Consider the following 14,711-nt stretch of genomic DNA (forward strand, 5'->3'; position numbering starts at 1 on the left):
CTAAATTTACATTCAGGAACCATTTAAAATTACAAGAATAAAAATATAAGTAGCATATTATATCAAATACAAAGCTTCAAAATTATTCAGTGACTTGACATACAAAAACAAATTACACTTTTAACTTCCAAAGAAAATTGTTCAAATATCAAGCCTTAAAATATAAGCACAATTAAACTATTATTAATACACAGATAGAACATTAACAGGTTGCAACTCAATTAAACTAACAATTAAGGATTAATTTCCAAATTATACACAAGTTGTACTGAGCGTTTTATTTGTCCTTTAGGAGTCTGAATAAGAAGAGAACGATTTTTTCCATCTCTTCCTGGATATAGCTTTAAAATTTTTCTCATCATCCACATATTTCTGGGATAACGCTCATCATTAATCAAAACAATATCATTCACTTTAAATGAAACTATTTTACCTGGTTGTGGAGAAATATAAGCTGATCTTAGATTAAGTAAATATTCCTTTCTCCCTCTGTTCCAGAAGTGATTCAAAAGTGTTTGCTGATATTTATATTTCCTTACCAAAGAATTCCTATTAACATTTAAATTTTCATTTTTATGTTTTATTACAGGTAAAGACACCAACCTTTTACCAATAAGAAAATGAGATGGGTGAGTGGAGAGGGTTCTGAGAGTTCGTTGTACAGATACGTGATAGGCCTGGAATAAACCAGAGCTTCAATTTCCGAAAAAACAGTTTCCAATTCCTTCAAAGAGAGGGAGGATTGTCCAACAATTTTCTTTAAGCAGGTTTTAACCGTTCGTATCTGTCTCTCCCAGAAACCTCCCCACCATGGACATTTTTCAACTATAAATTTCCAAACTATACCTTTAGAAGCAAATAAATTTTTAACTTGATCATTATTTATCTGATTCCACCATTTTTTCAATTCACTATTTGCTTTTTTAAAAGCTTTGGCGTTATCAAAATATATAGTGGAACATAATCCTCGACGAGAAACAAATCGTCGGAATCCTAACAAAAAAGAATTGGCACTTATGTTAAGAACTGCTTCTAAGTGGATACCTCTTGTCACTGCACAGCTGAATATAAGTAAATAACACTTTGAATTAAAATCATGAATAAAAAATGGTCCAGCAAAATCCACACTGCATACATCAAATGGTGGATGCTCTTGAATTCTATCAGGCGATAAAGGGGCAACCACCTGCATTCCAGATTTCACTTTGAATCGTCTACAAATCAGACAGTTATTTAACACTTTTTTCACAAAATGATGACCTTTAACAATCCAGAATTGTTCTCGTAAATGTGTTAAAGTTGCATCAACACCTAAATGGCACATTTTAGTATGAGAATCACAGATAAGTAGTTCAACAAATTTATCATTAGATGGAAGAAGCCAAGGATGTTTGGCTTGCATATCGTTACTTGAAAACTGTAAACGTCCCTTTAAACAAAGTAAATTACTATCATCAAGTTCAGGATTCAAATTAAATATGTGTGAACTCTTATCGATAGTTCCTTTAGAAAGAAGTTGGGTAACTTCTGTACTATAATGTTTGAATTGAGTAGCTTTGATCCAAAAACGCAAAGCTTGCTCGAGTTCTGGAGCACATATAGGTCCATTTAATTTTGTAGAATTGTGCACAAACCTTTTAATCCAAGCAGTAACACGCAGTAATCTACTTATTTCACTGAAGTCATTAACATCCAGTAACAATGACATAGGCAAGTTTTCATTAGCTGAACTGGTTACCATGTAATTAACCAGTGCAGTCCGTCGCTCTTTCACTATAACGCGTTCGTCACAGATGTCATTAAAATGATGTAGCGATTCTTGAAGAGGCCACGAGTAAAGCGGTTTAGACAACCAAACAGTGCCTGACCACCACAGAGAACTTGTAAGTCCTCCTAGCCGATTCTCCTCTAGTAGTAAGGTCTGCGGGATTGTCGGAGCCTCTGCAATGGTTCCAACACTCTGGTAGAGTCAGCGACTGCACTTGAGCTACTCTGTTGGTGACAAATGGTTTCCATTGTTTAGAAGATCCTTTCAACCAATGAAGGACGATTTGAGAGTCGCTCCAGAAGAAAATTTGTTTCGCGAAGTTAGGAAATAGACCTTGTAAATAATTTCCTAAACATGCAGCAAGGAGTGCTGCCATTAACTCTAATCTTGCAAGAGTCAAAGTTTTTAAAGGAGCAACCTTACTTTTTGACATTATAAAACTCACTTTGATTTGGCCATTGTAATTCACGTACCTTAGGAACGCAACAGCCCCATATGCCTTGGGACTGGCGTCACAAAACACATGAAGAGAAACTTCACTTATTTCTACACTCTCAAAAAACCTTCTTTCAATAGATACTGATTCAAGTTCACAAAGTTCAGAACACCAGGTTCTCCATTTATTTTGTAGGTCACTTGGCAAATCTTCATCCCATTGTAGACCACGTTCCCACATCTCTTGCAGAAGAATTTTCACAGTGATTACAAAGGGACTAATCAGTCCACATGGATCAAATATCTTTGAAATAATTAAGACACAATAACACGCCGAATAAATACTAATTCAGAAGTCAAACAACAAAAATCAGCGTTATACCTACAAAATTTTCACAGGACTAGTTTCGATGGTTTTACCGAACCATCATCTTCAGCTGCAAAACCGCAAATGGTTGTTGTTTGTTGTTTGACTTCTGAATCTTTGAAATAACTCACAAAACGTGAAGCTTGGTGATTCTAGCATCAATGCAATCCCTAACATCTCTTAAATCTAATTTAATTTTATCCTCAATGGGATTCCACTTCAATCCCAAGAAACCTGTTCCTTGCCCGAAGTCAGTATTTTCCTCATATCCGTTTTCATTCCAAAGTTTATACAATTCCGGACAATTAGTTTTTAATTTCCTCAAATGAAATCCCGCTGCTTTTAATATCTCTATTGCCGTAGACGTCAAATGATAAGCATCTTGAACGGTATTGGCTCCATAGCAGAGATCATCAACATAAAGAAAAGAATTTAACATGTCATAACATTTTGGATGATGTTCCTTAAATTTCTTAATGTGAAATTTCAAAACGCAAGCCAAGGAAAATGGCGAAGTAGTTAAACCGAATGGGAGACGATTTAAATGAAGAGTTTGGTTGAATCACCTGTCTCTTCGGGAAACCACAAAAACTTAATGTATTTCCTATCTTCCTCCGCAATCTCTATCATAACTAAAGCTTTCTCTAAATCTCCACAAAATGCAACTTGATATTCTCGAAATTTAAGAATTATGTCCAATAAATTTACATGAAGATTTACTCCCGATTCTAGAGACTCATTAAGATATTTATTATTTTCATTAGCGTTACTGCTACAGTCATAAACAATAACTCGAGTTGTTTCCTTGTCATCCCTAATTACCGTTCTGTGGGGCATATAATATCCTGAATTTTTATCTTCATTAACACATTTTCCCACAATCTGACATTCTAACTGATCCGATATAATTTGTTTATACTGGTCATAAATTTCTTGATTTTTATTTAGTTTGTGCTTTAACGAATCAAAACGTTTTTTCGCAACCTCATAATTAGAATTCAACCCAACTGCAGGTCCCAAGTTTTCCTTCCACATCAATCTACAAACGTACCTTTCCCCATTAAATTCCAGAGAATTTTCAAATTTTTCAATCAATTGATTGTCCCATTCAGAAAAGTTTTGTTTGTCTGACTGAAATTCTTCCATTTCCCACATTTTTTTCAAATCGCACAAAATGGAAGAAGAGTCCATGACTAAACATACATTTTCATAATTATTAATCAATTTATTACTTCCTCTCACTCCCGCCAGTAACCAACCGAAACAAGAATTTATCACAGTAATGTTTTCATTTAACTTTACTCTCTGGTCATAAACAACATCCCAAAATGAATCGCATCCGATAAGTATTTCCGTCTGACAGTCGCCAGAAAATGAATCAGCCAAAGGTAAACCTCTTTTCTTCAACGCATTGCGAATAGATATATCAGGAATTTTCAAGGACAAATTAGATATATATTCTGTTATGACAGCTTCTAACTCGTACGATTTCGAACTTTGATCCCTGTTGCCCAACGTCAATGAAACGATACCGTATTCCTTCTCACGTGCCATTTTGTCTCCGAAAGCAAAAATAGCTATTCTTTCGTAGCGTATTGGCTTTAATTTTAATTCTTTAACTAATTGAGATGAAATAAAACTTCGATGACTACCATTGTCTAAAATAACATTAGTTAAGACTGAATTTTTATCCGAACAGGCTAAAACTGTACATGTTTGTAAAATTTTTTTTACATATATTACTATGAGACTTATTTTTGATACATATATTACTATGAGACACAGAAATATTCTCGGCGTTTTTATTAGATTTACATAGTGAGTCATTCACTATTTCCACTTGCTTCTCACAACCTCCCATCGTAACATTAACGGGTTTATTTTTTCTACACACAGACTCATGATGAAAATTGCTTACACGATATTTTTGCCCTACATACGCGAGACGTGATATTTTTTAAAACAACACCAGCATCTAGCTTCAGTCCTTAGTTTATTTAATTTTTGTTCTTGTAGGAGTTCCATGGTGAGGCAAGACACAAGTATAAAATATATAATCTTTATTTTACACATCAATAACATTCCGATGAAAAGGGAAATTCCCGCTCCATACACACCGCTCTCTCCTTACCATCTGCCGCTCATCCGAGGCGGGCATGCGCAGAACACACAAAACTTCGTACGGTGTTTCCATGGCAACACCACAGAGTATCCACCCAGTGAGGAAGACCGAACGATACACACACACAAAAAAAAAGATACAGCATTTATATTATACAATGATAATGTTGAAGGTAAAAGGTACAATATAAAACATATAATAAATTAAACTACATAATGAAATACTGAATAAATAACAATATATATAAATTATTTCATAAGAATAAATTGAATTTAATTAAAAAATTAAATTTAAATATTCTTTGCGTCATTGCTGCAAGGAATGAAATTTAAATTTAAACAAATTTAAATTTAATTTTTAACAAACACGTATAAAAGTAAAAAAGGAAATTTAAATCCTAAAAAAAGCCAAAATAATTTTTACAAAAATGTGTAAACATATAAAAGATTTAATTCTCGAACTAATCTACAATATCATTAAAATTCAGAAGCATAAGCAAATCAAGTGCAAAATCAATCCATGAAAATAAATTCACTAATTTAGTAAATTAAAATTAAATTAAACAATTTTTTAAAAAAATGCATAAGTGAATGACCGTTGAGTAGGCAGGAGACAGACTTATCAAGGGGAAGTTGCCTCCAAACCTAACTCTCCAATCATTCAATTCGTGTTTCGTCATTCATGCAGGCAAGGGTAAAAGTCAAAACCAAAAGTAATACCAATAAAGTGGTACCCTTAGAAATTAACATTTAAGAATTAAGAATTAAAGTTTACCAAAAGTAATATCAATAAAGTGGTATTGCTTTTGGTAAACTTTAATTTAAAATAAAACTTTAATAATTTTTAAAAAAATTCAATTTTTTGAAAAAAGTTTAATTCTTGACTTTACTTGTTTCTCAAAAGACTTCATTAGTTTTTTCTTTTAAGAACTTTAATTCTTAAATGTTAATGTCTAAGGGTACCACTTTATTGGTATTACTTTTGGTTTTGACTTTTACCTTTGCCTGCATGAATGACGAAACACGAATTGAATGATTGGAGAGTTAGGTTTGGAGGCAACTTCCCCTTGATAAGTCTGTCTCCTGCCTACTCAACGGTCATTCACTTATGCATTTTTTTAAAATTTGTTTAATTTTAATTTACTAAATTAGTGAATTTATTTTCATGGATTGATTTTGCACTTGATTTGCTTATGCTTTGAATTTAAATGATATTGTAGATTAGTTCGAGAATTAAATCTTTTATATGTTTACACATTTTTTTAAAAATTATTTTGGCTTTATTTAGGATTTAAATTTGTTTAAATTTAATATAGATAAATTATATGTAGTAGGTGGTAGACAGATGTTGAGGGAAATTGACATGTCGTCCAGATTTTGTGACAGTTTTAGGAACATGTGACATGGTAGGTTTCAGTGTGTCTGTCTTATTGGAAGGTTTAGTGTTAGGGACAAAGGTTTTATCACTAATGAAAAATGCAAGTTTGAGTCGATCAATTGAAACAGTTTGATTTTTACCGTGCATGAAGATGATAAAGGTTTTATCATATCGCTCAATGACTGGATGAGGACCTGAGTATGGTTGTTGAAGAGGAGGCTTGACTGAGTCAATTCTCAAATAAACATGAGAGCACGATTTTAAAGATGGATGAATGTGGATAGGCTCTGAACAGTGTTTTGATGTTTCGATGTGAATCAGAGATTGCATGATAGATCGTAAACGATTTACATATGTTGGTGTCGGGGTGGCGGAGAAAGCTGATCTGAGCACAAAATGTCCGAAGGCAGTCTTAAGGTAGTACCATAAACTAACTCAGAACAAGTTGCTTGGATGTCGTCTTTGACGGAAGATCTAATACCCAAAAGTATAAGAGGTAACGATTCTGTCCAGCGAGGATTCTCTTGCGATTTTATGCTGTTTTTCAGTTGGCGATGAAAACGTTCAATGATTCCATTTGATTGAGGTCTATAGGCAGTGGTACGAATACGATGAGTGCCCAGCAGGTTCGTGAACTCCCTGAAAAGATGCGATTCAAAGTTCCGACCCTGGTCAGTAGTGATAGTGGAAGGGCATCCAAAACGAGCTATCCATCCGCTAATTAGAGCTTTACAAGTTGTTTCAGCCGATATATCAGATGTAGGAATTACTTCCGGCCATCGCGTGAAACGATCGATTATGGTCAAGCAATACTGATAACCTTCAGAAATTGGTAATGGGCCAATAAAATCTATGTGAATATGAGAAAATCTGGCATCAGGAAGTAAAAATGTCGAAATGGGTGATTTTGTATGCTTGTGTATCTTGGAACGTTGACATTTCTCACAAGCGTTCGCAGAGTTTTTGATAAAAGTGTGCATGTTAGGCCAAATGTAACGTCTGCGGATCAATTTTGAAGTGGCAGATATACCTGGATGCGAAAGGTTGTGAATACTTTGGAAGATGCTAGGTCTAAATCAAAAGGGAATGAAAGGACGAGGGACATTGGTTGTGAAGTCACAATAGAGATAAATATCTTCAAGCGGAAAATACTGTTTGGAGAGCTTCAAAGAAGAAGATTTAGAAGTTAGTAATTGTTGTAGTTCATGGTCTGTAAGTTGTGCTGAGGCTAACTGTTTGAAATCCAGAATAGGTGAGCGAGAAACAGAATCTACTTCTATTCGGGAGAATGTGTCAGCAATAACATTTTCCCTACCTTTAACATATTGTATATCAGTAGAAAATTGAGAGATATAGTCAAGGTGTCTCAATTGTCGAGGAGAGCACTTTTCTGCTTTTTGTCTGAAAGCGAATGTTAGTGGTTTTTGGTTGGTAAATATGATGAAGTTGCGACCTTCCAACATGTGCCGAAATTTCCTGATAGACTCATATATTGCCAGAAGTTCGCGGTCATATGTAGACCATTTCCGTTGACTGTTATTCAGTTTTAAAGAAAGGAATGCTATTGGCTCCCATTGACCCTTTTGGAGTTGCATGAGAGAGCTGCCAATAGCAAAATGTGGATGCATCGGTCCAAAGACTGAGTTGAGCACCAGGAATTGGATGTCTTAAGAGGATAGCTTTTGTAAGAGCTTCTTTAGCTGCTAAAAATGCCTTTTCGGCGTCCTCAGACCACGGAAGAGGATTTTCAGTCTTCTTAGTTGAACGGAATGATTTCTTTTTGTTAGAATTACCTTCGAGAAGCTTAATTAAAGGGGACAAAATGTGCGCGGCCATGTGGCACAAATCTGCGATAAAAATTGAATAGGCCAAGAAATCTGCGAAGCTGTGTTAAGCTTTTTGGTCTAGGAAATTTAGAAATGGCATCAACTCGATCTGGGAATGGGAGAAATACCTTCTTTAGAGACTTTATATCCTAAGAAATCTAAGGTAGGAACTCCAAATGTACACTTTGAGGGTTTGATTGCTAAACCGTAATGATCTAACCTTTGAAAGAGAGCTCGTAGATTGTTAATATGCTCTTTGTGGCTTTTAGAGGCAATCAAAATATCATCAATAAATGCATATACACCGGTTAAACCTCTCGTCACTCCATCGATAAACCTTTGAAAAGTACTTGATGCATTGCACAAACCAAATTGCATCCGAGTACTCTCGAAAAGTCCAAATGGTGTGCAGATAGCAGTTTTATGGACATCCTCGGGAGCAATCGGAATTTGATGAAATGCCTTGACTAAATCTACATGGGAGAATATGTTGCACCCATGGAGTTCACCTGTGAAATCAATAATACTAGGGATTGGATATTTGTCCCTTTTAGTCTGAGCATTAAGGGCCCTAAAATCACCGACAGGACGCCAATCATTCATATCTTTTTAGGGACCATATGCAATGGCGAAGCATAATTGCTGTTGGATGGGCGAATGTCGCCTAAATCTAACAGATGTTGAAATTACATTTTTGCAATTTTCAAACGATCGAGTGAAAGCCGACGTGGTTTGGCAAAAACGGGAGGGCCAAAAGTTTCAATATGATGCTGAACTGAATGTTTGACAATTTGGTTTGCACAGGGAGCTTGAACAATACGAGGAAATTCATTTAACAACTTAGCATAATGATCATTACAAATTACAGATTTCACTAAATATATACTAGCAACATATAAAATACCATAATAATTTAATTTGGTGCAAGTATCGTTTAAGCGACGATTTCTAAGATCTGGTTGTAGGTTAAAATAATGTAAGAAATCTGAACCAATTATAGCAGTTTGAACATTGCATACATAAAAAGGATAAACAAACTGTTTTCTTAAACTTAAATCTAAAGATAATAACTTTTGTTTATATACATTTATCTGAGTACCATTTACAGCCAGAAAAGTTTGAATAGGATAGTCAGTTTATCAGATCTTGAGGCTGGAATTAAGGAATAATCGCTACCGGTATCAATTAAAAAATTAATATTGGTTTTGCGATCACGAACAAATAGGCGACGAGAACTAGAAGGCGAGGCGTATGTCGCCGCTACTTCTTGCCCTGGAAATTTCCCTGAAAATTGCAGGGTGGGGTACACTTTTTTGCTCTAGAAGCAAATTTTTGGTGGTACCAACATAGATCACTTTTTTCAGATTTCTCACGGTTTGATGCATGACGAAAATTACGATTACGAGACTGACTTCTTGAACGTCGTAGAAATGCAACTTCCTTGCGAAGCGATTTTATCTCTTTAAGCAGTTCAGAGTTCGGTGTAACACAGGATGATGCACAAGAATCAGAAACTACGCTTACCTGAGCAGATGACACTTCCATTATTTTATCTGCTATTTCAGCAGCCTTTTGTGTGGTTAGAGGGATGATCGATGCTAAAATAGATTGCACATGTGTAGGTAGTTGCTGCAGAAATAATTTCAAAACAAAAGTATCCGTCACGTTATGACTTTCTGCACGCCGCTGCATAACGCGTAAGAGTTCAGACGGCTTTCGATCCCCTAGTTGCTCACCGGCAAGTAAGCGACGTATTTCCTGCGATTTGCTTTCACCACATCGAGAAATGACTTCATTCTGCAGTTTCCCATATGGATCCGTGTGGTCAGCAGAAATGATGATATCCCTCACGGTCATAGCGATGTCAGGAGGTAAATGCGCCACACGGTGGTTATACTTGGTTCTGGATTCTGTTATAGCCTTTGGAACCGCTAATTCAAAAGTAGATTCCACCATCGTGAACCAAAGAGATGGATCAGAAGGAATGAAAGGAGGTATTTTCACTACAGATACACTGGTGTGCAAGAATTAAGGACGAAGTCGAAAAATTAGCATATCAGCTGAACGAAGAGGCAGAGCGGACAGAAAAACCAATCAGAAGATTAAGTAAGGTGATGTACGGTAGCACATGCGCAGATATGCAGGTAGGCGTAATGGGGGAGTATCTGAGTAGTATAAAGCATGTTGTCGGTGTAAGATAAGTATTTCTGGCAAAGAGATTGCACGCCGTATAGCAGTTAAAATCACACCGAGTTGCTGCCTCAGCGAGAAATGACGAATAATCAATCTGTTAGACGACATCTGGATGCTTTTACCAGAGGTTGAATCATTGGGAAATTGGAGGAAGGCCGCAGTGTGACAAATGTGGCTGCAGAGTTCGGAATTGCTCACAGCATCGTTTCACGACTTTGGAGACAATTTCAAACTACTGGAACGGGGGTTTAGTAGCTATACGGGGGTTTAGTAGTGGTCGTCCACAAGGAACCACACCCGCAGATGATCGGTATATTGCCTTACAGGCCAGAAGAAACAGGCGGCAGACAGCGGGAGAAATCGCTAGACACACGACACAGGCGACTGGACGACCGATATCGCGTTTTACAGTGGCCAGAAGGCTGCACGGTCTTGGTCTGTTTGCACGACGCCCTGTGCGATGTGTACCTCTAACGCCTGCCCATTGGAGAAAGCGTTCTCTGTGGTGCCGGGAACACCGGAATTGGAGAAACAATAAATGGGGACGAGTACTCTTTACAGATGAGAGAAGATTCAGTCTGAGTAGCGATTCTCATCGCATACTCATCTGGAGAGAGCGGGGAAGCCGCAATCATCCCTCAAACATCTTTGAAAGGGACAGGTATGGAGGTGGGGAGTTCTCGCTTGGGGAGGCATCATGCTTGGTAGTCGTACAGACCTTCACATCTTCGACGCAGGTTCAGTCAACGGGACCCGTTATTGTAACGAGATTCTTTTTCCATATGTGCATCTTTTTAGAGGCGCTATGGGTCCTCAGTTCCTTTTCATGGACGACAATGCACCATGTCATCGCACAGTAGCTGCCGAACAGCTCTTAGAGAGTGAGGATATTGAACGTATGGATCGGCCGGCACGATCTCCGGATCTCAATCCCATCGAGTATGTATGGGATTTTCTAGACAGATGCTTGGCAGCTCGTACTTTACCACTAGTAACGATTCCGGAGCTTCGATTGGCGCTGCAAGACGAATGGGCAGCAATGCCTCAACAACTCATTGACACCCTCATTCTCAGCATGGGCAGACGCTGTGAAACCTGCCTAGCAGTCAGGGGAGATCATATCCCCTATTAAAGACCAGATGTTTCCATCTGGACACCCATCACAGGGATGTTTCGGCCTTCAGTCGCATTGCGCTCCATGCTACTTTTTCAATAAAGCTTCTTTTTATCCCTCTGATTTCTCTTTTAGTAAGTGTTGCTTACATTACTCATGTCCTTACGTATTGGGGATCTTACGGTATTAAATGTGTTGATTTAGAAAGCTTTTGTACAAAGTTATATTGAAAAAAAACCGTCTCGTCATTAATTTTTGCACACCAGTGTATTTCATCCATTGTTTATGATGTTTGGATAATTTCGTTTTCGTATTTTGTCCAGATTCCAAGAAACGATCAAAAGATGTGCGTTGTCCAACGTCAGTCACCAATGTAGGAGTTCCATGGTGAGGCAAGACACAAGTATAAAATATACAATCTTTATTTTACACATCAATAATAACATTCCGATGAAAAGGGAAATTCCCGCTCCATACACGCCGCTCTCTCCTTACCATCTGCCGCTCATCCGAGGCGGGCATGCGCAGAACTCACAAAACTTCGTACGGTGTTTCCATGGCAACACCACATTCTACATCCAATTTTTTACAACTTACGGAATCGTGATGATCGTCACAGAATAAACAAACATTTTTTATTTGTGTATTTAACGCTGAAGTTGTTGATATATTTTTAGGCTTTGAATAGATTTTATGATAAGTTTGACCACTTTGATAATTTTGGGAAAAGGATTGTTACGTTTCGTAACCTTTTAAGGGGCTCATCACAGTTTCGGCAATTTCCCTAGATTCGACTTCATTCCTCAAAAACGTAATAATTTCCGAAACCTCACAATTCACTTCCCTGTTTCGTTTTCGGTGAAAATCTAACACCAAATCTTGTGGTAGCAACTTCAATAATATTGGATTCAATAAATGCCCATGTGAACCCTCCGTTACATTTAATGATCTCAAATTTCTTATATTAACTTCTATTTCATCGTATAATTTACGCAAACCCTTAACATTAGACGAACTTCTCACGGGTTCTAAGCTTAATAATTTAGTCATGTAAGAATTTATAACAGAATCAGTTCTACCATATCTTTTTTTTTAAAAGCTCAAGACATGAATCATATTTTTTCTTATTTAATTCAAAACCCACAACAACGTTATATGCAGGACCAGAAAGAAGAGATTTTAAATATTGGAATTTTTCAATTTTCGTAAGTGAATTGTTTGAACCGATTGCGCTATCAAAACAGTTATAGAATTCCATAAATTTTCCAGAATCACCAGAGAATCGCGGAAATTTCTAACTTTGGTAATTTTAAAGCCGTAACGGTGTTTTCCGAAACACTAGATGTGTTAAGAACTGAAGAAGTCCACTAAACATTTTCTGCTGCTAATTCTTTAATTTTGCTCTTTAGTTTAATCTTAGCGAACAATATCAATCATCGTATTCTTCCGAAGCTTTTAATTCACTTTTAAATTTTTCCGGATCGTCTATGAGTGTTTCCACCTCTAAATCATTGCTTTTCAAGATCTGCTCTTTCGTTTCTGATAGTTCCAGAAGTTCTGATAATGAACTTACGTCTTCGACAGCTTCATCTAGCTTCTGCACTCTTTTAACTAGTTTAGTAACACTAGCGCGAACGTTACTTCTTTTTTCAATTATTTTCGAAAGCTTATCCATATTAACTCCGAATTTGTGAGTTCAAAAGGTCTTACCTCCACAGTCCAGTATGCAATGTTACGTATCCAAAAGCGTACTTACAGTATCCAAACTTCTCAGAACTATAATCCAGTAATGATGACTAATTGCTTCCGATATTCCACATTCGCGGACAAGATGCACCAATTTTGCATCTAATGGTTTTGTGAGACTAAAGATGCATCCAAGAGATAATAAGAGGTTTTGTAGACAATAACAACATTTATTTACAATATATGAAAATTTCAATCAATTAGAGATATATTATTAGGCATCGCTGCCTTCCATGTCCTACACCTTTAGTATCCTGCCTGCCACTGACTATTGGGACGAACACAGCGCCCTCTAGTCAGAATGACGCTGGAAATATGTAATATCTGTTTAATGCTTTCATTGGTCAAGAATGTACCAAGTGACTCTAGTGTACATGCTTTTAAATAATTCTTTGCTCCAATAAAATATGTTATACAATAACTGAATTATGAGGAAAGCCAGCTTTTTTCAACGCAGTTAACTAATTGTACTTCTGCATGCATATAATTAAGATAAAATTTCACTGATAATTTTGTAGCAATGTTTCTTAGGTAATATTATCTGATGTTTCACAGGCTCTGTTAACCTGGCATTTCTTAAACATCCTCTTACACATAGTTGTACAATGTCACTGTTGTCCCAAAACGGATTTACAGAAATTGAGGAACCTTTTTTTAACATTATAGCTTTCTTTAAAGTAACTATTTCCTTTGTACAGACAGTTCTTTGGACTAGTTTGATTGTAATATCACACATTTCTTTTAGTTCACTTGTTTCTAAGAAGGGAGTTGAAATCCTATCCCCCCTCACATTTTCTTATAAACCTTAAACGCCAAGCGATAACTCTCTGCAACTTGCTCCAAACTGAAAATTTGTTTCGAAGCTGCTCAAGTAATTCAAACTGAACTACAAAACATTTGACCGAATTCTTTCTTTGCTCTATTAGTATTTCCACATTGTCTACGTTAGGTAACCCACTAATCCATTGTTTAGGCCAACTCTCGCAGTCAAACTTGACCGACCACCATTTTTCAGTAAGTAGCAACTTCTCAGCCGAGATTCCTCTAGTAAGCAAATATACGGTATTATCCTCAGATGGACAATAGTACCAGTGACTTGAACTTTCCCGAATTTTCACAACCTGGTTGGCAACAAACTGTTTCCATCTCTTCGCACTTCCCCTCACCCAATGCAACGCAATACAAGAATCATTCCAAAATACTTCCAGTTTTATCCTTAGAAACACTCTTAAGGTAATTTCCCACTCTAACACCAATTACCATGGCCATTAGCTCCAAACGCGGCAGCATAAGTTCCTTTAACGGTGACACTCTACTCTTCGACCTTATAAAAGACACTCTGTAATTCGCATTATTCTCACAATATCTAAAATAAACAGCTGTTCTGTAAGCATCACAAAACATGTGCACTTCCACTTTTTCACTCTTACAATTCAGAAAACAGCATCTTGGAATAGTAATATTTATTAATTTTCTGGTTTTTGTTACATCACATTATCACATCCCTCCAGCAACTTTTCATACCAGTCACATGCTCTCTCCCAAATTTCCTGTAACAATAACTTCATACGTATCACGAATGTCGCAATCCAACCAATAGGATCAAAGATTTTAGCCGTTGTCTGTAAAACATGTCTTTTAGTGCATCGCAGTATTTTCCAGAAATCCACCTACAATGACTACTCATCTCTATCAGAATTCAATCCTAAGGACTTTCAGCTGTTGAGCTCCCACTATCTCACTGTCGCTAAGTTCATTTTCTA

General features: G+C 36.7%; 1 protein-coding gene across 1 annotated transcript; it reads right to left on the minus strand.

Annotated features, from left to right (window-relative positions):
* Window positions 1-9,155: 9,155 nt before the first annotated feature.
* LOC146995419 (uncharacterized) lies at window positions 9,156-9,914 on the minus strand (the record flags this gene model as incomplete). The annotated part of the gene is made up of 1 exon (XM_085824529.1): window positions 9,156-9,914. A coding segment is annotated over one exon (759 nt), but the record flags the coding sequence as incomplete, so codon positions are not given.
* Window positions 9,915-14,711: the final 4,797 nt, after the last annotated feature.

This window comes from Stegodyphus dumicola, chromosome 9 (genome assembly GCF_044657685.1).
Source record: "Stegodyphus dumicola isolate Sdum_Otavi_A_Nest chromosome 9, ASM4465768v1".
In the NCBI taxonomy this organism is placed as follows: Eukaryota; Metazoa; Arthropoda; class Arachnida; order Araneae; family Eresidae; genus Stegodyphus; species Stegodyphus dumicola.